A 25,173-nucleotide genomic window follows, 5' to 3' on the forward strand; every position below is an offset into this window, starting at 1 on the left:
ACGGCCCGTGAAATGGGTCGTGAAGATTTTTCAACCTGACAGTGCTTCACTATTTCGGAGATAACTTTTTACTCCGAGATCGGAATTGGGAAAACTCGGTGGCGTTGGAAAGAGGACTCAGAAACCTTTAGTTCTATAGGTCATGACACACCTAATTGATTTTGAGCTAAGAGATATGACCATTTGAAGTTGACCCTATACTCTAAGTCTAATGGAAAGCCCTTCACGTGAGGCTCCATAAGCCGTGGTGCCTCTCGTGGTCATGATACAATATCTAGGAAACCTTCCCCTTAACCCCCAAAAATCTAAGGCACCACCACGAGCCTTCCCACGAGCTGTGGTCATCACCACGAGCCGTGAAATGGCTCGTGTGGAGGGGTTGTTTTTGGGCAGCCTTTGTTTAGCCACTGCCTAGCCTACCACGAGCCACACCACGAGTCATGGTGGTGGTCGTGGAAGGTGAGGCAGTGTCCATGAAAGAGTGGACTGCCCTAGTCCTCTTCCTTGGCTCTAACCCTCAAACTTAGCTCTCGTTTAGTCTACTAGTTTCCGGACGTCATGGTCGTTTCTTGACGTTTGACCTCTAAAATCACCAAACTAGCTTCAATAGCCATTTTTCCTCATTTAAACAAGTTTTCAACTATAAACTAACATGTGAGTCTCTAGTTCAACCTACTAGATTTAGTCGTGCCTTAGCTAGGTCTTACTAGTTTGTACGGGGTGTTACATTAGTTATGGAGTCTGTTGGCTCTCCCGGCCAAAACGGCCCATTTTCAATGTCAAACGAGCCCCAGAGCAGGTAAACGCATTAATCCCAAGGGGCAAACATTGCATTTTCAAGTTCAAACGAGACCCAGAGCGGGAAATATTGAATTTTCCATTTTACGTGTGCTATAGTCCAAGAATTTTGGGTGATATGTGATCCTGACGGGGTTTTGGCTGAAATTTTTTGTGGGCATCCGTGAAGACCTTATTGATGGCGTGTGTTGGTCCCGAGGATAGAACGTCCGCATTTTCAAGTTCAAATGAGGCCTAGAGCAGAAAAAACCAAATTTATTGTTTTATGTGTGCTATTGTCCATGAATTTTGGGAGATATGTGATCCCAATAGGTTTTTGGCTGAAAGTTTTTGTGGGCATCCGTGAAGACCTTGATAGCATGTGTTGGTCTCGAGGGGCAAACGTTCGCATTTTCAAGTTCAAACAAGGCCTAGAGCAGAATATACCAAATTTATCGTTTTACGTGTGCTATTGTCCATGAATTTTAAGTGATATGTGATCCCGACAAATTTTGGACCAAATTTTTTTGTGAGCTTCTGTGACGACCTTTTTAATGGCGTGCATTTATCCCCAAGGGCGAACTCTTGACTGCATATTTGGCTTGACCATCCATAATTACCTAGTGAATGATACTCATAGCTTTTATAGAAATTCATATTATTTTTTTAGAATTTAGAGGTCATGAAATAGAAATTTGATTCTTTTTCTCAATTTTTTGTGGACATTAGCTTATGAATATCTTATAAATAATACTTGTACAAAAATTTTGTAGAACCATCCATAATCACCTAGCGCATCATATTTATATAGTATTTTCCCAATTATTTCATGAGTATTAACTTATGAATATTTTTAGAGGTGTAGCTACCAGAACTCATTACCTCCTCATGACAGATATCCCTTGTTTGACATCAAAAGGTAATGAAACGCAGTTATATATCCTACCAGCGCTCAAAAAACTGACAAATTTAGCTAGTACATTGGAAACAACCTGATTATTCTACCTGACCAACATGGTGTTTTTGTGCCTCAGGGTCTTAAAACCCTAAATGCGTGCTTCGTGAGATTGTGTATTGTTGATTTTCCTAAATTTTGTTGGCGCGCCCCTCCTCATTGTCCTTATATTTGGTGGACCCGGGCACTCGGTTCACTTCTAAGAAAGTATTTTGGCCAAAAACGGAGGTAAAATAGTTTAATCATATTACGTGCACGTTCAAACTTAATACCATTTAAACAATTGAATCCAATGCTCGTTCAATGGGAAAATGTTTAGTTCCATTTGCTGACCCTAATTAAGAACCAAAGATAAGAGATTCTATTTTCAATTTAAAGATATGCTGAACAAAACATTATGCCAGAGCGATTCATGGAGCAAAATTTCTGATAAAAATATGTATATTGCTGCAAGCTAAACTTTGTGACTTTGACATTAATCAATTGCCCCAACTATGAGATTGAGGTCACCCAGGAAGGTAGGGAGGATTGTGGTACATCCAAAAATTGCCAAGACGCTTGGAGGAATGAGTGTCTACTAGTCATCTATCCCCGAACCTGTCGAGCCAAAAATCACCAAATCAGTTAAATATTTGCTAATTTTGTCCAACTGGCAAGCACATCATCCATTCCAGCTCAGTTTTCATGCTTGGCATGACCACATATTTATAAGCAAGTTGAGCAGCATGTGAGGTTTCAATCAACATGCATATAACACAAATAGTCATTTAAACGCATGTAACAAATAATGGTAAATTAGATTTAGTGCATCACATACCGAATACCTGAAAGTAATACTAGTCACTAGCAATCCTTCAGGGACGAGTTAATGGCAAAATACAAGGCATTAGTTTGATAAACGGGAAATCTTTAGGGGCTAGCAAGCACATGGTACGAACTCGGTGGATAAAAGGACCACCCCTCTACCCTTCTCCACTCATATACCAGGCTTCAAATTGCAACAAGATTCAAACTCGTGACAAATGCCTAACCCACACATCACGCGTTGTATTCTTACCATTAGACCTAATCCCTGGGCGAGAAAACACAGGACTCCAGTGTGCTGAAAATAGAATCAAAGTACCCCAAAAGACTTGGCCAAAACAAAGAGCTGATTTGCAGAATGACCCATGAAAAACTAGGAGGAAGGGTCCTTTTTCTCTCTTCAATATAGTATTTTTATCACATGACAGACCACATCATGAAAAGCTAGGAGTAATAGTTCCTATCCTCACTTCAATAACATTTAATGGAACTAGATAATTTTACTCCATCTTTGGTGTAAAAGAAAAGAACCCTTGCATAGAATACAGCTTTAAGGTTAAATAAAGTAGAGAGAGATCCTAACCACCAGATGTGTCAATCGAACAAAAGACTTGCATAACTCCAATGAACTTATTGGAAGAACACCATTACCAGAAGTCAGGTCCAAGAAGTCAGAAATCTGTACTTTCAAACATAAAAAACAACTAATAAGAAAACAAGAAAAGAAACAGTAGTATGGTTTAGATAAAGTATAAGCCCATTAAAAACAGTAGTACGGTGCACACTTTATCTAATGTAATTCTCCACAGCATTCATCCAACAACAGAAGAAAAAACAGCACTACATTATAAATTTGGGGCCAAGAGTGTAAATCTAACGTTACTTTTATGACAGCTTTATTAAAATACTACCTTCTTTATTGACAATCCAGTTGTGAGCGAAGACAAAGAAATAATAAATTAATAATGCTCAAATATGAGGGGAAAAAAGAAAATTAGTGCAATGCTTATCTTATGCAAAAGAGTTAAAATGTGGAAAAATAAATCTTTAGCATATACCATGAATTCTCTATTGACATTCTCCTTCTCACAAACAGCTGATCCTACATACTGATGCCACTCTTGACCCATAGTACTATCCATTTTTACAACAGAGAGCTTTAAAGTTTTAGTCACCACATTTATTCTTCAAAGATCAACCACTTTCATCTGGTACGCTTGTTTCATGGACAAACACTGTCTCTTATCTTCATATGTAGTTAATATTCAGATAAGATAATGTTTGAAATGGTGCCATCATGATGTGACAACCTTCAAATTCATATACCGCAACCTCCATAACATTTTGTATATCCTAAGTTATAAATAATTCACAAAATCCCTCAATAAAAGAACAAGATAAGTACAACAAACTACATGGCAGGAATGTGTACTAACCAGAAGTAGACTATGTACAAAACTGCAGCTTGATTCTCATTTTCTCTTGAGTTCTGACACTATTTTTCTTAGTTCCTCTTTTTGTTGCTAGAACAAACAATTAAAGAGGGTTATCAGAATGTTGTGTAAAATACAAGAAGAGCAATGCTGATCCAAACTTGGAAAACCACAAACTAGTTTCAGACCTTATATAGCCGATTCCACCAGCTGTCAGATCTTGATTGCAGTAAGCGCCACTCAATGCCCATTTCATGCTCTATGGTGTTGGGCTGAGAACAATGAGAAGTAGAAACTGCTTCTTTCTGAATAACAAAGATGATTTATTAGGCTAGATAAACATGACCGAACACATTAAGCAAGTCCTTTCTTCAGGTGGGGGATACAGAGTGGATGGGAGAGAGACTGACCATTTCCCGCTGCGATTGTAGTCTTAATTTGTCAACACATAGATGCCCAGCAAATGATGGAGTGTTTCCTTCCATTTTCGGAAGAGTTACAAAGCTAGCAACAAGCGGCCTGTGCATTAAAGAAGCTTTTATGTAACAGGAATCCTCCCAGCCAAAAATGTTTAGCTGGTAGCAGGTTCTCTCGAAAAATACAACCTACACTAATAACTTGACTAACTATCATCCTTTATCCAAAAAAAAAAAAAGAGGAAAGGAACATGACCAACTATCATCATTATCCTTCCCCAAGAAATTCTCAAATTATGGGACGCTGCAATATGAAATAAGAAATTTTCTTCCTACAACTTAATGTGCTAATTCGTTAAGAGAGAACCTACAATCTCTTGAGTTTGAAGTAGTACTCAAAAACTTGAATAATTTTCTGCTTAGATTTAATAGCATTAACAGAGAGTTTAGATACAAAACTTATAAGATAACTACCCCTAAAAACTAGGACAAAACTTCCTAACATTACCGGAATGAAAAACTGCACTACAACAGGAAAATAACTACTACTAGAAGAAACAACAAATACCACTAGAAAGAAATAACTAATGTTGTGAACTGTTGGATGACTGAGGAGTGATAACATTACTCTCCTCCTTCAAATCGTGCTTGTCCTCACGCACCAAGTGTGGAAAATATTAGTAATTTCCCCCTTTCCAACGAATTCTTCCTCATCATCTATAGTCAATCGCGAAAAGTTTCTTGAAACAAAGTCCCTTAAGTTATCTTTTCCTCCATTTCAGATTTGGTCAGTTTCTTCAAAAATTAGGTATGTTGTTAAGGTGAGAAATCTATTGTCTTGGATTTGTAAGCATCTAACAATTGCGAATAATGGGCTGTTCCTTGCGTTCATAAAGTCGGGATAGACTCATCGCCGTAGCCAAATCTGGAGGATTATGCAACTCAACCTCAATTGCTATATAATTAGTAAGATCGCTGATATAAAGTTCATTTTTTTGCGACCGAGTGTATCAGCCCGCGAAATTAACTGCTCAAACTTTTCTTGGTAATCTACCACAAACCCGATCTAGCATAACTTAGCCAATTCTTCCAAATTCTGACTTCTGATTGGTGGCCCAAAGCAAAGGTTATATTGACGTTTGAATTCATCCCAAGATGGTTGAGGCATATCTATCTCTAGTTGACGAAACCAAAGTTGTGCATTGCCCTCCAAATGAAAAGAAGCAAGTCCGACATTTTCTTCTTCTAGAGTTTGTTGGTGTCGAAAGAAGTGTTCACATATGTTCAACCATCCCAAAGGGTCCTCTTAGCCATTAAATTAAATCGTGAGAAATCCAACTTTGTATGTAGAGGAATGATGAAATTTCCTCCTACTTCTGATCCTGACCGTCCTGCCACTCTATCTTTACCCTTCCAACCACAATTCTGACTTGACTGGTATGTTCAGTTGAATCATAAACGACCTTAGAATTTGCTAAATCCTTTGTGAGTGCATCCAAACGAGCATGTATTGCTTCTTGTCAGGCCAAATTGGTTGCACGTTCTTCTTAGAACAAGTTCACCAATTGAGCAAATTGATGTTGAACTTGGTCTCCCACAACTCCCATCTCTTATCTTTGATACCAAGTTGTTGCGGTCCCCTGATATGGATCTAGTTATGGGACACTACAATATGAAATCAGACATTTTCTTCCTACGACCTATGGTGTTGGTTCGTTAAGAGAGAACCTGTAATCTCTTGAGTTTGAAGTACTCAAAAACTTGAATAATTCCTAACATTACTGGAATGAAAAGCTGCACTACAACAGGGAAATAACTACTACTAGAAGAAACAACTAATAACTACTAGAAAGAAATAACTACTATTGTAAACTGTCGGATGACTAAGGAGTGATAACGATAGTATTTCTTTTTAAAATACGGTGTACGTGGCCTAGTAATCAATGTAGTAGGGAGATCCATGAGGTTTCAGGTTAATATCCCGACATATATCTTGACAGATAAAAAATTACTTTGTGATTTTTCCCATCTACCTAAGCCTTGGTGGACTAAGTAACCCAATACATGTGTTGGTAGGAGGTAAAAGGTACCCAGTGAAATTAGTCGAGGTGCATGCAAGTTGGCTGAAGACTATCGGACACATGTATTTCACTTGTTTTTGTCTTGTGGACACAAGTGTTCACAAACACACTTCTCTAAAACACAGGTCTTCAAATGGTAACAACTTAAGTAGGAGTGTCTAACTGACAAATCGTACTAACTTGAAGGGGCTACCTAGGTATTTGTCCAAACATGTAATAACACCTCAATTTATATATTAATATTCTAGTTTCTCCAGATAAGAAAGTAAGGTAAGGTAAGAACAAAAAGACACTAATGTATATACAAAAGATGATAGAACATACCAATCATCCCCAACAACTTCTCTTAAGTTTTTGTAGTGATAAAATAGAAACCTTCCCCGAGGTCTTTCACCATACGATTGTTCATGACAAAAAAGCAATATCAAAAGTAAACATTTTGTACCCAGTTGCTTCGCTGGGTACGAAACATTGCTTATGATAACCACCAAGTTGAAAAGAAGGAAGCAGGGAGACCAGAAAAAAAGAAGACAGATAAATAAACAAAAAGCAGGATAGTCACAAGTAATAGGATTTCCTGTAAACCAAGTCCAAACCAATATCAATCTATTCTGAGCAAGATTTCATCACAAGAAATGGCTAGTTCGCCGCAAAACTCCATCCCACCAGTCGGATTAGAAGATATGGACCAAGTATTATTAAGTCCAACTCTTAATGTTCAACAACTCACAAGAGGATCATTCTAGTTCGCCGCAAAACCCCACCCCACCAGCCAGATTAGAAGATATGGACCAAGTCTTATTAAGTCCAAGTCTTAATGTTCAACAACTCACAAGAGAATCAAATGATCAGAATAAATTTTCTGAATGGCAAGAGATTGGAAAGCATCGACACAATATTAAATTAGAACTGCTTTGGATGGGAACAGTCCTGTATATTTGGTGTCATGTACTGAATTCAGTTTACACAATAAAGGAAAAACAAAATCTGCATTGGTGTTCCCAGGAAAGTAGGTTTGGAACTCGATATTTCACGAATCATCTAAAACCAATACAAGTCTACTACATTTTTCATAAGTACCAAAACAGTACCATGTGGAAGCATTTAGGAAGTAGCTTTGCCAAAAAAAAATTTGAAGATGTTATTCTAACCAATCTAACTAAGCAAACAAACCGCTTTGAATACTCATCCTAAAATTCAAAAGGACACTCAAGTGTGTTCAATATTTATTGCCAAAACAACCTTGAATATAAATACCTCTGATTTGACATCATTAAGCATCCCTCAGTCAGCTTTTTACTGACCCTTTCTGCTGCTTCTCTTGTTTTGAATGCAACCAATGCTCTACCTACCAAATTACAAGACATAATGTCAAACGCAAATACACAGGACACATCATGATCATAAAGCACAGTTTCTTATTCAATAAGCTGCCCAGTCTCCCGTAGAAAGTGTGAACGAAGAAACATAAACTCATATATGATTGTGACATACAAAAAAAACATTCCCATAAGATAACTAGTGGAAGCCTGTATACAGAAAGATTGACACTTGAAAACATACCATAGTACGGACTAGAGAAAGCAGTGCGCTGAACCATTTTGGCTGTGCAGTTTTCCCTACATGCATGCCAGATAATATCCTGTAACATTATCAACACAAATGTTAGTACAACAAGACAGCCATGCACAAGTTACAAAATACAAGCGAGCGTCCTCCCAACAAACAGTTAGTGCTAATAAAAAGGATAAGACCAGATAGATAGGAAACTTAAGAGGACAAGAGACAGTGGGAAAATGCATGTTATGAGCATAGTACATATTACAATCATTTTCTTTCACCAGATAAACCATAATTTCCCCTTAAAATTCCTCCGCCTCATCATGGAAACTCCAAGCTTCGGTAGGAACATCAGTCCACAAATTGGAAAAGCCTCGGGGATAATAGGATGGAGGGCAACGGACAATGTTGTTAAAGGCTCATTTAAAGTATGCTCAATCCCTAAGGCAAGATGACTGCCAAGTTGGTGATTCGCCTCACCTAGGAAGTGCTAAAGGCACCATGGCACTAAAACAAGAGCCTCATTGCCTATGAGCTCTATCATAAACAGAGCATCTGATAGAAACCAAGGTTTTATACCAGATAAAAGCAATAGAAAATACAAAGAGAAACACAAGTATCTCATATCTCTTAGAACAATAGAAAATACAAAGAGAGACAAGTATCTCATAGTTAGAACGACCTTTCTGCATATACACAATATATTACAACTTGCCTACTTATTACTGGATCTCCTATTATATAATAGATAACTAGAACTACTTCATAACTATTTAGGATTGTGTTTTTATATTTTTTTTATTTTTCCCTATTTATTTGCCAAATAACTCTTAATGACCATAAGAAACTGCTCAATCCTTATCTTCTCCTATCCTTCTTCACTTCTTCCTCCTTGAATAGGTATGGAAGATACGTGCCTTATCAGCATCAATAGAGATAAATATATTTCGTTAAGTGATATATTTAATAGTTAAAAAAACGTTACCGATCAAGTTTCAATGAATAGGAATAAGAAAATAAAAATGTACTCCCTCCATTTTAATTCATTCGGCATATGTGCCTCGATAAGGAGTTTAGGGAAAGACTCTTAAAATTTGGGGTACAAAAAATTTGTTTATTTTAAATTGGGGTAGGATAAGGGGAAATGGGACATATTTGAATATGGAAAAGGTGATATTAGGAACCAGAACTATCCTCCTAGGAAAGACGTTCAAAAGAGAGCACAGAGAATAGCACCTTTGGTGCCAATGTAGAAACAATTTCCAGAATATTCTAGCTTTATTCTTTTCTTGTTAACACTTCTTGAGCACAAACAGTATCTCAATCACTATTAATTACTTTGAAGAGAACCGTGTTTTAACATAAAATCACTACTAAATATACATGTATACAGTGGTAGCCTAACAGATAAACAAATTACTAATATCATCAGGAAACACTATAGCCAATGTTGAGGAGACCGAAGATGATAGAGCACTTAATTGGACCCCGAATGACTTTCCTCAATACAAAAAAGATGATACTTCTCGTTGTCATGGTTTATGTAAGGATATGTAATCTTGTCTCTCACAATTAGCATTCTCCTATTTCTATTTCCATGCCTTTTTTCCTGTTTTGGCTAAAGATAAAAAGGTTGAGCATCAATATAAAGGGCGACTAGTATTTAAAAGTAAAATCTGGGAGAACTTCACAAGAAATTCAATAGAAACCATCAACTATCCAGCCTTCAATTTCAAAAAATTATGACTTACTGATTGGAATTAACTTCTTTTTTCTTTTTGACAACTTTATTGGTCGGAATTAATATTTGTCAAATAATGAGACAATGTTAAGTCGAACCATAGAAGGATGAGCTACAAACATACAAAGCTCAAATATTTATTCAGTAAAATGCACCAAGCTCTTCCAGCCGAATCACGCAATATGAGATAAAGTAGGGGAGACCAAGATAAGATTCGCTAGGTCACATCATAATGTCATGGGAAAAAAAGCCTTTCTTATTTTTTATTTTATTTGATGACCATGGTGTTTGGGCCAGCTTTAGCGCACATCGACTAATTCCACGAGATATTTGCCACCTCCCACCAGCAACAGATACCAAGTAACTTCATCAACCAAGGCTAGGACAAATGGGAAGAATCACCTAGAATTTTTTGTCTCCACTGACTTTTGAACCTGAGACTTCAAGGTTCTCAACCACTTCATTGACCACTAAGAGCCCTTCTTATTTATGTAAACTTTTGATTCAACCTCGAACTCTTTTGATGGTTGGCATGAAATATAAGCATGGCATAAGTCTCTAATTTGAGATCACAAAATGACTCGCTTAGCTCGTGTCAAGATTTTTCCTCAAACAACCAAAAGAATGGGTCTCGCTACTTCACTTTTCTATTAGGGTGTTTGGCTGCAACTTTTCTTCATTCGTGGAATCAAAACGTGTGCTCCTCTCCATCATCATTTTTAACTTTCTTAACAAAAAATCATCAATGATGCAATTATATTTGAGAAGCCAAACAATGAGGTATTTCTATGATTGTACCAGTTAAGGTTACTTCACCTTAGATTTGTGAGTAAGGAACTTATACGACTCTTCTTCATTCATAAATCATAATAACAACGCAAGTGTTTAGGGCAAGAAGGATGATAGTAAGTTGCCCAGTAGGATACATAATCGCAAAGGACATGGAGAATGACAGTACAACAGTCAGTTCAATTAGGACAGTTTGCAGATGAAGAAGAAACTGAATGAATCAGGAAAGCTAATATTATCTAACTCTTTTTGTTTCTCCCTAGCTCTCAAACAAGACAAAAGGAACAGAAAAGAAAAAACAACTTACCCATTGTAATCCCACATGTGGGGTAGGGAGGTTGTTTTCGACACACCCTCGACTCGAAAGAAATATTTTTGAAGCAGGATTACAAAAAAAAATATGACAATAAAATAACAAGAAACAAAGTAAATTAAGCAGCAGAGAGATTACGCGACTACTAAATAATACTAATAAGGAGAATAGGAGGGGAGGAGGTTAGTCCCCTACCTCTCTTATATAAAGTGCAACACTTGGCTACCTAAACCTTGACTCCAAACCTTCCTATCTAGGATCACGTCCTTGGTAAGCTGAAGTTGTGTCATGTCCTAGCTAATCACTTCTCTGGTCCTTTTTCGATTTAACTCTACCTCTCTTAACTCTTGCTACAACAAACCTCCCGCACCTCCTTACCGGCACAATCATGCACCTCTTTTTCACTATCTCAAAACCATCTCAACCTTGCTTTCCTAATCTTGTCTGCCACAAAGGTCACTCCCACCTTATCCCGTATAACTTCATTCCAAATATTCTATATTAGCTAATATATCTCTCCTAGTATGCCCACACATCCATTTGAGCATCCATTTGCTACTTTCAAATTCTAAAGTCTAAACATGGGAGTTCTTTATGGGCCAACATTCTGCCTCATGCAACAACGTTCACCACTATGTAAAGCTTACCTTTAAGCCTTGGCAACACATTCTTATTCCACAGTATCTTGAAGGTGAGCCTCCATTTCACCCACTCCACTCCAATATAATGTGCGACATCATCGTCAATCTCCTTGTCTCCTTGAATTATTGACCCAAGATTGAAGCTTCCTCTATTGGGTAAGACTGAAATCTTTAAACTTTTGAGCTTGTTTCCAAACTTCCAACCTTTCATAAACTCGACCGCCGTCTTGTCGATCAACATTATGTCATTTGTCTATAACATACACCATGGCACTTTCCCTTGGATATTTCATGTCAATTCGTCCAACACCATGGCAAATAGGAACGGGCTAAAGGATGATCCTTAGTGCAACCCCAGCACAACCAAAAAGTATTCTGCGTCACCACCCACTATTCTTACCTGGTCATAGCTCCATTGTACCTTATCCTTAATCGTCCTAATCTAAGTCACAGGTACACCTCTAAAGTCCAAACATCTCTATCTCCAAAGGACCTCCCTATGGACATTATCATAAGCCTTTTCCATGTCAATGAACACCATTTATAAGGCTCTCTCCTTATCCCTATATTGTTCCAACACTTTCCATACAAGATGAATGGGTTTTGTGGTTGGTCCCTCCTCATCCTCATCTCAACCACACTCTCCCAAACTTCCATAGTATGGCTTAGTAGTTTGATACCCTTTTAATTGTTGCAATTCTGAATATCACCATTATCCTAGTACAATGGAACCATTGTACTCCACCTCCATTCTTCTGGCATTTTAGTCGTCCTAAATATGACATTAAATAACTCAATTAGTCACTCCATATACATGCCTCGCTAGCGTCCTTCCAAAAATCCACCGAGATCTCATCCGACTCGGTTGCTTTTCCCTTCCGCATCTTACAAAAAGGGAATTTTTGACAATTTAATATGGATTTGGCAACAAGCAGGCAAATCAAAAAATTAACCTATTAAGGATAATTCTCAACCACAATGAGCTCAACTGCAAACACGGAAACGAGATTAAAGTGCAACAAGTATAACATTATCAACCAAAGTTATTGGTTCTATGAATCTTCATTGTCCATGTCACTGCAATAAAGCCAGTTTCAATCAAATATAAAAAAAAAAATTGTTTCTCTAGAATTGAAAATTCTCCAGATAATCTAATGACATAAGATTTTTATAGAACTAAGGTCCCCTAGTGCATTGATTCCAAGATTGGAGGTCATTTGAGGCAAGTTTCTTTCATGGGTCATGGGATTTGGGGTCCACTTTATCTCCTTTTTAACACCTTTAAATCCCCATAGTTCCCTCTCATTTTCTCTTCCGTCTCAAAACTTTTAAAAAACTTAAAGAAAAACACTTCCCCAGAGCAAGCATGATATACTCGCATACAAAAAATCACAAAATAGGTATCAAATCAAACTAGATATTATCAAAAGTTAAATAGCATGTGATAGGGTATTACCTCCACCTCTCCTGATGTATATTCAGGATTCAAATTTTCTAGTAAGATAAGGGTCCCTTGCTCATTTGATGTTTGCATCACCTCCTCCCATGGCTAAATAAGAGTAGAAAGAAAAACAGTGAAACTTATGTCATCTTATTAAACACGAAAAGGATATTAGAATTCATCTACAAAAACCTATCATATAATATAAAGATCGTATTATCCGAAAGCATGAGCACTCTGTTAAGGCACTAATCGTTATGCAGGAAATGTTGCACGAGCTAACTCTAATGTGTGAAACATAGCTCCAACACATGGGAAACCTTCAATTTTTAACACATAGTTAGCTCCACATGTGATGGTAACTTCTAATTGTTAAGTTACAGTCAATTAGACATGGGCATATACAAAGAAATAGCGAACTATGTAATTTTTTCACTTAATTCTTTAATAGATTTCTTTTTCTGTTAGTTTGGTATTCAAGAATTCGTTAACAAATATGTTATGGTGATTTATTTTCATATGCCCACGGCTTGGTAGGTATTCACCCCATACTTGTGCACATGTGCTAGTGGAGGTAACAGGCACCCCATGGAACAGTTAAGTTGCCTGGAAAGCTAGCTCAACCAACGTTATTGAAATAAGATATAATGACACAACATCACTATATTTTATGTAAAAAGCATCAATCACACCATATATTTTTCTTCCTTTAATAACCGAGAAATCCCAAGAACCTTTGGCATACGGTTCGGTACTCGGTAGATAACATTCACACCCCTCTACACCTCTCCACTTAGCTACCTAGATTTGTTTGTTGCAAAATTATAACTCATAACTTGTGTCTAACCCATACACCACATATAATACTCTTGTCATTCGACCAAGCTGTAACAATATCAAATCATTATTTTTCATTTCACTACTAATAGATGAGAAAAGAAAGAATTAAGTGTAAGCCATGTTTTTCGTGATGAGTGAGTTCCATATTATGGGCATCCAAAAGAATCATTCCATGCAACTTAATAAGATTTTAAAGATAAAAAAAATAAGCTCTCTTCTTTGCACTATTTGCTGAGCCAAAACATATTTCTTGTTCTTGTGCTAATCCATTAACCCGAAAACCATCATCAATCTGAAAAAGCGCACCAGTTTTCTAGAGCCAACCAGTTTTCTAGAGCCAGCTCTAAATACATTATCTCCTCCCTACACCCAAACAACCAACAATCACATGTCACTACTAAGCAAATAAGCAATCAGCCAACTTCCATTACTCACTCCCATGAAAATTAGGCATATCATGAGAATGGGTTCATAGTGAGTAGAAATTCACTGGACAAAGCTTTCCTTCTTTTGTGTGTGTGTGTGGTGGTGGGGGGGTAGTATGGTGTGACATCCCTCTTTTTTTATCAACTTCAAGTTGAATGATTTTGTATTGCAACAAGGGATAAATAGATTTTAATGTTGATGTGTGGTCTTGAGTCTAAATACTTCAGATGTAATATAGAAAGGTTTTGACATACAATAAACCTAAAGGAGTTTTAGACTTCAAATATTTTTTTACGCTACCCTAGAGTCAAGAAGAAATGGAGAAGTTCCAAAAGCCCCTCCTAGATCCCTTAGCTATCTCGTGTGGAGTAACATTGCATTCAACAACTAAGAAATAAAAAGCAAAACTAAATAAATTTTCAATTCAACCCATGAAAACAAACTTCAAAGTCCTATACATTGAATTCACAATAGCTTTTATTCATAAAGAAATTAGAAACTAATTAGTAAATGTTGTAACCGAGAAGAGAATTCTCGAATAAACCATAAAAGATAAAGTGTAAAAGAGTCTACTTCAAATCGTTATACAATTAAGTTGTCCAAGCCTAAGGATATATTTTCACCATCATTGTCGACTATCTTTCGTTAGTAACAAAAGAACAGGCCAAACAATGACCTAGGATTCAAAGATAGCTCAATCACTTCAGTAGAGGTCACACTTATTCCACGACAACGCCTTTTGCGGTCTCACGTCCTTGTCAAGCGACACATGAGCCATCAAACTTGATCTTTAATCAACTAGGTCATGTCAGCGTAGGAGTGAAAAACTTAATTTAATGAATCTCTCGAAGAACAACAAAGTTACAATTCTAAGCTCAAATAGGTCACAACAAGCCATTTGTTCAAAAAACTTCACCTATATTTATGACATATTTATGACATGATACAAGCTACACACAACAACACACCCAATGTAATCATGTGGGGTTTGGGAAGGGTAGTGTGTACGCAGACCTTTACTTGTAAAGGTAGGGTAGGAAGGTTTTCACTTTTTTCCGATAGACCCTCAGCTCAAGGAAAAGCATATCAACGTAGTTCGAGAAAAGAAATAACAAAAGTGAAGAAGTCATGACAAAATACTAAACATAGCCTGACAAACCGTTCTTCAAAAAAAAAAAGGAACAATAACTACAACAAAGTAATATTATAATCAAAGTTCACAAAACAACGTATAGTAGCACGAATCAAAGAACAAAAAATATATAGAGTTACATATTTCCTAGAAATAATCAGCATATCAGACAGAGTTACTTAATCAGCTAAGTAATATAGGACCAAGGATAGGAACACTTACAGGTGCCTTGAACCACTTGCTCGACTCCTATAATAAACAAGAAAGGGGGTTACATAAGTTTGATATTTGAAAAAAAAAATTGTAAACAAAACCAACTAATTTGCAGCCATGATGGAGAGAAGAAGCATAAATTTCCACCGTACGATATCAACAATCTAATGTCATCTCACAACAGATTACATGAATCCGAATTAAAAATCAGATCTCGAAAATACAATTATACCAGAAAATCTAGAGTAGAAAAAGGGATGATGACATTATAATCACATACACCAGATAGCAGCAAGTAAATCCATTTCTTTCACCGTCCAAAAAATGATAAAAGGGAAAAGGCAAATATTTTTTGAGTAAACATCCATTTTTTCCCATCATTGGAAAAAGCATAATTAGTCACTAACTAATTTTTACAAAATTATGAGTCTTACATGAATATAGAACTAAAATCTTAACTCTCCATAATTACTTGAATTTTGCATCTCTTTTATATCTCCGAAAGCAATAAAAATCCTGAGACGTTGACTGCACATTCTGGTCTGCATGAACTGATTTGGAATGACCCCTTGAGATGCGGAAAGGATTAATTCTTGTGGCATTCTTTTCCAAACGTCAACTTTTCTGCTTTTGAAAGGGGACTCAACTACAGCTAGCACATCATGAATTACCTGATCTACATTATACTAGTAGTCTACTTTAAGACTCAACGTTAAACTATACACTAGGGTGAACTAAACACAGTAGAACTTATCATGTTCCCATGTAATAGAATATGGTTCATATTTCAAAGTGAAACTTTGAGAAAGTGATGGTGTCTATTTTTTTATTAAATTGTTTAAGTGAATGGTCTAGCCAGCAAGCAGTTCCAAGAAACATAAGAAAGGCAGCTTGGTGCACTAAAGATCCCTCTATGTGCAGGGTCCAAGGAAGGCCGGACCCAAGGGTCTATTGTATGTAGTCTTACCTTACAGCAAGAGGTTGTTTCCACGGCTTGAACCTATGACTTCCCGGTCATATGGCAACAACTTTACCAGATATGACAAGGCTCTCCTTCTGCATTTCTCATTGATATCGGTATCAAATGAGCCTGACCAGCCCAAAAGGGCACAACCACATTTAAGACGAGCACTCAAAAGGAAGCAAGTTTACCCTTAGGTTATGGATAAACTAACCAACGAAAAATAAAATGAGATAACATGGTATATGTTATTCATGGATGATATTGTTTTAGTTGACGAAACAAGTGAAGGTGTCAAACAAAAGCTTGGCTATTGAGGATAAGTAGAAATGGAAAAGTGTTACCAGGATGTGTCGCGTCATGCGACATAGAGATGTCCACCAACATAAAAGGTAAGTTCTAGAATAGCTATAAGCTAAAATTGTTATACGATAGCCCCCAAGGCCTAGCTCAAGTGGCAAGAGGTGGAGGATTTGTGGCTTAGATCACAGGTTCAAGCCCCACACCATGCAAAGCAAAGCCCAGTATTTAAGTGGAGAAGGTAGAGGGGCGGGCCCATTATCCACCGAGTTTCGAAGGTTGTAATTGGTCCAAAGGGCGGGTCATAGGCAAATTTCTTGGTTATCAAAAAAAAATGTCATACGGTAATGAATGTTGGGCCGCTAAAGTTTTAACAAATTCACAAGATGAATATTGCAAAGATGTGGATGATAAGATGGATGTGACATGATACAAGATTAGATAAATTTAAAAATATAATCACATTTGCCAAAAGTAAAAGTAGCACACATTGAGGATAAAATAAAAGGTAAAGAAAATAATATGACGGTTCATAGTGTTTGTGGGTGATTAGAGAATATGTTGGTTGATGGTATTGGTTGAAGGTAATCTAATGGTAACGGTGGCTAGTAATAGTAGTTAATGGTAGTGGTTCACTTTGAGTCTTTGACAATTGATAATTGTGGAGGAGGACAGTGATAACGGTGATGGTAAATGATGATGGAGGTTAGCAGCATATAGTAGTGACTAATGGTGGTGATGGGTGGTGGTTGGCACTTGGCAGTGACCAATGTAAAATGGTGGCTAGTAGTGGTGACAACTATTTGTGGTGATTAGCGGCAACGATGGTTGTGGTTGGGATGATAAAAGTCGATAATGGTGGTGACGGCAATTAGGGATGAAAGTGGATTGAGTAACAATGAGCTACCATCTTTGTAGAAAGCTTTGAATAGACAATATTAAGACTTAGTTCATTTTATGTGAAGGTGTTTCATGTTTGACTAGGTACGAAATTATAAGTAAAGAAGACTTTTGACATGTTTAATATGTAAAGAACCAAAATTATCCTTTTAAATGAATGATTATGAGTATTCCTTATGTCGTCTTATTCTCTCCTTAAAAAAAGAATGAACTTATATATTATATGGGTCCCAACAAGTTGTCGTTAATGGTTAAACATGGATATTAAAGTTAATAGCTTGCAAAAGGAGAAAGGTATCATTTCTTAGACTAAAAGGAGAAGTGTCGCATAAAATGAGATAAATATAGCACCATTCTTTTTTTTTTTTTTTTTTGATGACAAGGGAAACTCGCAGCCGCTACCCTTTGGGTGCGCACAGGGTAAAACCCCCGCTCCTATGCAAGCCCGGTGCGATGAGCTCGACCCAGAAGGCAAACCCCTTGCTTTCGCTGGCAAGGGGTTTCGAACTTGAGACCTCCAACATGGAAGTCCCAAGCCCAAACCACTGGACCACCCCGAAGGGTGTACCATTCTTTTAAAAAGTTACAACTAACACAATATCTCCTTTTCTTTAGACATAAGATTCAACGGCATAGCCTATCACAAACCTAATTCTCTTAGTTTTTTAAACAATAAATCAAACTTGTTTCAATGATATCACACCAAATGGTGTTAAATCTGTTTACTAACTGAGTAAGTGGCTTGACCACAATTTTCAAACAAATTGCTCCAATCAAGTATAAAAATGATAATTTTCTACTACCAAAACCGTATATGCAAAAGAAAAGAATTCAAAGTAATTCTAATATTCCCTTGCATGCAAATGGTAGGCACTTGTGTTCCTCCCATTTAAGACCATCCAAAAGTGCATAGAAGTATTATCTTCCAAGTTGTCTTATTTTCCTTGTGCACCCTCGGTGATCTCCAACCATTGATCACCACCACTTTACCTTCTCCTTCGCCTAAGCCACTTAGGACAAAGGGAGTGCAAGCCTTCCTAGCAATGTTGTGAATCTAATGTGTAGTAATTCTCAAATACCGTTAGGATTTCATTGTAACACCTCGGATCTCAAAATGAAGAAACATCCTAGTTTTCAGAAAACCGGTGCCAGTACCAACGGAACCACCTACGGACCATATATGGGACCACGGACCGTAGGTGGGGTTCCATCGTTAAGGCCCAAATATTTATAGTCTCTGATCCCACCCACATCAGGACGGTCCGTGGTTGGACCTACGGACCGTAGATCTGATCGTAGGTGAGGGTCAACAGCCTGTTAGAGGGAAATTGATGTTGGGTCAACTTCAAACGGTCATAACTCTTAGCACAAAGGAATTAGGTGGCCCATGACCTAAAATGATAAATAATGGAATCCTCTTTCCAACGCCACCAAGTTTGCTAAAATCCCATCTCCGAGTAAAAAGTTATGCTCGTTTTAGTGAAGCCATGTCGAGCAGACTTGACTGATGACCCCTACCTACGGTTGGTAGGTCAATCCACAAACCGTAGGTCCCTCCGTGGGTGGCATTCGTCAGAATTAAGTCATGGTCGTTTTGATCCCTAAACTATGTAGTTTTGGTCAGTTTAAGCCTAGTAACTTAGTCAGATCTTTCCCTAAGCGATTCATTCACTAAAAATTCATCAAACTTAGAACAAAAGAAAGAAAAGAGGCGACCCAAACCCTTCCAAGAACGCAACAGGTTTTCTTCCGTTCCAGCCCCGAAATTGAAGGATTTCTCCATAGATTTCATCACAAGGTATGTGAGATTTCACTAGTGGGTTCCTTCCATCCACTAGGTCCCTAGAATTCAGTCAGATTCTTGATTCTCTATATCATGTTTAGTCTTAGTGTTTCTCAAACCTTGCAGAATCGTTGTGAATTAGTTGTTATAGTATTCCTAATCAGATAATCATGTTTTCGTGAAATCACTGCTTAGTTCTTTGCATGAAATTCAGAACCCTAGTTGCGTAGATTCTTTTAGTTCATGAATTACACTTGCTAGGTCAGTTTAAACAGATAAACATGCTCCAGTTAAGAATGTTTCATTGTCAGTATTTAAATGTTGCATTCTCAGATTTGCATGTCAAAACATTGAGCTATCTAGTATTTCAATTTTGTTGTGTCATACACATTCCAGTTGGGAGTATGCTTAGACCGAGTTGGACTAAGGTTCAGCGTACCCTCATAGTCCCAAAACTATGTGCCCCCATAGGTTTATTAGTCCCCTTTGTTCCCCTCTGTTGGGCATCAGCTTTAGTGATCACGCCAGTCATGCCTTTATAGCCCTGGCAAGGTATATTGGGTCCTCTCGATGGGGAGTATATATCGAACAGTCGTGCCTTTATACCCCTAGCAAGGTATATTGGGTCCTCTCGATGAGGCATATACATCGGACTCCACGTTTAGCTCACGTGGTTTTATGTCGGTTATTAGTAGCTCCCACGGTCAGAGTCTAGTGCACTCGACCAGGTTTTCAGTTATACTTCAGCATTCAGTCTCAGTATGTCATGTTCAGAATTAGTACTTGGTCATTGCACTTAGTTCAGTCTTTAGTATATTCCAGCATTTACATTCAGTTCAGATTATGTTATTGCTCAGTATGCTTTGTTCAGTTATGTGTTTTATTCAACTATACTCTATATCATGCATGCTCAGTACAATCCAAGTACTGATGCATACTCTGCGCTACATCCTTTCATGATGTAGGTTCAGGTACTCAGCATCCAGATCACGCATAGATCGGTTCCCGATCTCAAGTTCAACAGCTTCAGTGGTGAGTCCTCATACTTCGAGGACAACAGACATGCTTTACACTTTAGTCTTTTTATTCAGTTTTCAATTTTGCTAGAGTTAGCTAGGGCATGTCCCAGCAACACTAGTCAACTCTAGTCAGTTAAAGGCTTTTTCAGACAAAGTACTAGATTCAATTTTAGTTTTGAGTTTGATCTTCCAGTTGTTATTAAACTCATAGTCTTTCATATATTCAAATCAGTACTGGGTATTCCCCACTTTCAGTAAATTATGGTTTTAAGCTTCCGCATAGTATCATTATATTCAAATTGCTTTAGTATGCTTATGATATGCCAGCTTAGGATTAGCTTGAGGTCACTCGTGATCCTAGGTCCTGTGTTTACGTCCAGGGGGTAGCCTCGGGGCATGACATTCATGATGCGGCATGCAAAGAATTACATCTTAGTAACTTTAATATCAACCGTCTCTTCCACACCTCTCCCTGTTATCCCCAACTGTGCATGACTCACTACTAGATGAACTCTAACCATAAAAAATATCACTTCTCCCTCTACCCATACCATCTTAACCTCCCCTTCATTACCAATGGGTTGCTCATATATCCTATGAACGAACTCTTTAATCTCCATCAATTCCTAAATCCTAGACATTCAACACCTTCCCATTACCAAACTAAACTCCCATTCTTATTTCTATATATAAAAATAAGCCAATTTATTGAGTTACAATTTGTATAGGTTAAATTAGATGCTACTTCATGGACCTCCTATGAGGCTTGTCTCTCTAAATATAAAAGAAATGTTATGTTGTAAAGCTCTCTTGCTTCAATTCAAGAGATTTCGGTACGTCTTTATATGCTTGACTGCAATCAAAGAGAGGTTGGTCCAAAAACTTCTCAATGGCATGGAAAAGTAAGCAACTCCATGTAATACCACCATTGTATCATCAAAAAGAAAAGATTTAGTTCTTTATCAAACTAGCAGCACCAAATTCACAAAAGATAAAGTAGAACAGGTTAAGCACAATTTTATCTAGCAACAAATTAAACTTCACAAGAAAATGACATTGCTCGAGGCAAAACTTACTGCAATGGGTCTCCGCGTGATTATGAGGCTCTTGCCTCCCATCCTCTCAACTTCCTTGGGGGATATTCCAGCAGATAATTTAGGCAACTTGCCTATATTGTCAACAGGCTTACGTATTGACATGTTACTTCTATCTCTATCCTCTTTTACTTTAAGAGAGTCTATGTTTGCCCTCTTGGGAGGTCTGATATCCAAGGCAGCACCATCCTTTCTGTTCTGCATGTTCTTGTCCAGTCCACCAGAAAGCTTACTGTCTCCAGATTTCTTTCTTTCTTCAGAAGGAGTAGCACCCGTTCCCATAACCTCTTTGTCATTTGTGCAAACAGTGAACTTCTGTACATTGTCCCCACCCTTGTCCTCTGATAGTGTCACAGAACCATTTACTTTTATTCGTTTTGAAGGCCTATTGTCCAAAATGCCAAGATCCTTCGAAGGTTTTCCTCTTTCACCAGCTACTACGAGTTCTATTGAAAGTGTATTAACTTTTTTATCATTCTTAACCGTGTAGAGTGCATTTTCTTCACTTGAAGTATTTTGGTTGTGAACAACTGTAGTGGCTATTTTGCTGTTAACAACAACCAGCACCGGCGCGGCATTTCCTTTCATTGTTGATTGCTGCTCATTGTAAGAATCATTTGCATCTCCATGTAAGGCATCCTCTCTAATAGGTGAACTTTGCGCATCTACATCATTTCTTCCCACTAAATGACTTGATTTACCAGCAGCTTTTGCAACTCCCAAATCATGTGAGTTTTTCTCACCAGGGACAGAATTCACTTCCTTAGCAGTTTCCTGATTAACACGTGAAACATTTGTATCTCTCTGTACGGCATCCTGTCCAACCAGAGAATTTTGTCCATCTACATCACTTTTTCCAAGTAAATGACTCAGTTTGGCAGCACCAAGATGATTCTGTGGTTTTAGCCCAAAGGACTCCCCATTAGCTCGATATTCCACAGCAGTTTTGTTATCTTTCTTGTCAGAAGCAAGTTTGAGGACATGACTGGCCTTTTCACTCTCTTTCCTGTTAAAAACATACTTGACTGTACCAAAACGTAAACAAATTTGCATAAGAGATTAATCTAAGCAGCTTTATATTATTCCATTAAAATGAAACTTGTACTGTAGTGACACCACAAAGAGAGGACACCCAGGGAGCTGAGGCACATACCATCCAGCCCACCAACTTTGTCAATCATCTTATCCAAAATTGCACAAGTTCCAACATCAAAAGCACGGTAGAAAACATAGTCAGCCATTTTTACTTCTTCATCTGATGGTTGCGAATTTCTGTTGTCCTCTGAAGTGCAGATAACATTGCATCTGCCAGCAATAGCTTCCTGGTCAAGTTAATCGACAAGAAGTTAAGCAGCCAACTCTCTTACAGTTACGAGGAAGCATTCACTAATGACAGGCATATGATAAATTACAAGTTAAGCGCGTGATATTGACAATGGCTATATGCAAACTCAGGACAGACTCATAGCAGAAATAGAGAATACTATAACAAGACAACCAAACAGAACAACTATGATTCATAATTCACATACCACTAGGGAAGAAAAAATAGGCCACGTTTCTGCATTAAAGGGAATGGCGAAGTAATTAACGAAGTGGGTGAAGAACCATCAAGTTTATATCTCATGGAAGCAAAAAAAAGTAGGTGATTTCATCCCACCTTGGTGGATAAATTATCTAGTACCTATGCTAATGGAAAATAGCAATCACCTAGTGGAAAATTCGAGGTGTGCGTGAACAAGCTGAACACCGTCATAAAAAACATAGATGTCACTCTGATTGCAACTTTTTTGATCAATGAGAGCTTATATTTTATGAAGGCACATATTTTATTTAAAAACTGAGGAAAAAAGTACTACCACACAAAGTAGTTGTATGCAAAGTTACATGAGTCTAGGGAGTAACGTGTGTCTATGATGTACTGCGTATTTACGGTACTTATAATGCTTTAAAATTGAGGTTCTGCATGTCTTTTAAGCACTTGATAGTAGATTTGATGGTATTTTATCTTTGTTTTGCAGGAAAATAGATTTTGGCTAGTCGGGTTGAAGAGTGTACAGTGAAACAACAGATTTTGAGGTTTGATGAATTGACCTACAAGCCGTAGGTATAAGTCGTAGAAGGGACCAGTGGTTTTTGAAGCTAAGTATGGGACCAAGAGATTGGACTACGAGCCGTAGGTCCAAGTCGTAGAAAAGATCAAAGACGTTGGGTTCTAGAACTTGGACTACGAGTAGCCAGGACGGGTCGTGCAAAGTTCGACGAGTCGTAAAATATGTCCATAGAAAAGTCCAAGGAATATTGAAGAAGTTGTGTTCCACGAAAGGTTCCTACGAGCCGTAGAACCTGAACTGTAGAAGCGATTGTCGAATCCTACTTTTCCTATGTTTTCTTAGTCTACTTTATTTAGGATAAGATGTCTATAAATAGTCGCTTTTTATTTATTTTTGAAGACTGACAAATCATAATTTGGAGCTTTGTTTTGAGAATTAAATTGTGAAACACTTCTCCATTTTAATTCTAGAATCGTTGGTTATTATTACATCTTTTGTTCATCAATTCAAGATTCCGAAATTCAACTACTTTAATTGTAAGTGCATGATTTATCTTAACAAAATTAATATGAATTGTGATCACCCAAGCATGAGTAGATAAATCCACAACTAGAGTTGTGGGAACCAGAAGGAATTAACGCAAACCTAATAACTAGCAATTCTTGAATAGTGTTTATGCATGTATTGTTTATCTCTTCACTTTGATTGCTTTTTAACAAAGGCCTACGTTAGAAGTCGCATTATTCCTACTTGCCTGACCAAAGGGGTAACAAATGGAAAAAGGGATTATACAATGAAGATTTGATGTTACCAACCCTCATCTAATAACTTGAACGGACCAGGGATAGCTAATCTAGGGTCAAGGGTAAGGGTTAGTAAAGCATACACCCGTAGACCGACCAAAGTTGCGTGGTGAAATTCAATTATTTGGGCGACCATCCACTTAGGAGATACCTAACTTACCGACTTTGCATGCTAGACACTAGACAAGGCTACCACTATAAGGTTAACTGCGTTATGAACTTGTGGAGAACACAAATGTCCTAGTTTTATCTTCTATTGATTTTACAAGCAGTCAATCTCCTACTTGTTACTACAACCATTAATTCAAGCTTTTGTTTCACAAACCACCACCACCCCCGGTTACGGAAATAACTCGACTAAATGTACAGCTAATAATCAATTAGGCTAAGTCTAGACCTCATTCCTCGTGGGATCAACCCTAACCTATGTTTAGGTTCTTTATTTGAACAATCGTTTATTCTTCTTTTGGGAGGTGTAATTTGGGCGTATCAACCGACGAGTTCATCCATAGACCAACCTACAAGCAGATTGCCTTTACTGCTGTGTTTGATTACGAAATGCATATATTCCGAAACAAAAATGCGATGAAGGACGCGTCTCAAAAGGAAGATTTGCTCAAATAGGTAGCAAGATACATCACCGAGCAAGGTGTTGATGTCGATTGGGTACACAGTATAGCCCTAATCAAGAAGGCCT

The 25,173-nt window shown here is 37.6% G+C and overlaps 1 protein-coding gene across 3 annotated transcripts in view; it reads right to left on the reverse strand.

Annotated features, from left to right (window-relative positions):
- Window positions 1-3,027: 3,027 nt before the first annotated feature.
- LOC125811271 (protein ANTI-SILENCING 1) overlaps window positions 3,028-25,173 on the reverse strand; it is a 29,284-nt gene continuing 7,138 nt past the window's right edge. The window contains exons 3-12 of one of the 3 annotated variants that reach the window (XM_049490775.1): window positions 22,773-22,941; window positions 21,602-22,644; window positions 15,572-15,598; window positions 12,967-13,059; window positions 8,030-8,108; window positions 7,724-7,814; window positions 4,380-4,488; window positions 4,158-4,274; window positions 3,973-4,059; window positions 3,028-3,220 (exon numbers count right to left, since the gene is read on the reverse strand). In XM_049490775.1, the coding sequence (XP_049346732.1) occupies window positions 4,009-4,059; window positions 4,158-4,274; window positions 4,380-4,488; window positions 7,724-7,814; window positions 8,030-8,108; window positions 12,967-13,059; window positions 15,572-15,598; window positions 21,602-22,644; window positions 22,773-22,941 (1,779 nt within the window). In that variant the 3' untranslated portion in view covers window positions 3,028-3,220; window positions 3,973-4,008. The remainder of the gene's footprint in view (window positions 3,221-3,972; window positions 4,060-4,157; window positions 4,275-4,379; window positions 4,489-7,723; window positions 7,815-8,029; window positions 8,109-12,966; window positions 13,060-15,571; window positions 15,599-21,601; window positions 22,645-22,772; window positions 22,942-25,173) is intronic. The other 2 variants (XM_049490776.1, XM_049490777.1) reach the window with 2 other exon arrangements.

The sequence above is a fragment of the Solanum verrucosum genome, unplaced genomic scaffold (assembly GCF_900185275.1).
Source record: "Solanum verrucosum unplaced genomic scaffold, falcon-dt-bn FXZP01000468.1, whole genome shotgun sequence".
Taxonomy (NCBI): domain Eukaryota; kingdom Viridiplantae; phylum Streptophyta; class Magnoliopsida; order Solanales; family Solanaceae; genus Solanum; species Solanum verrucosum.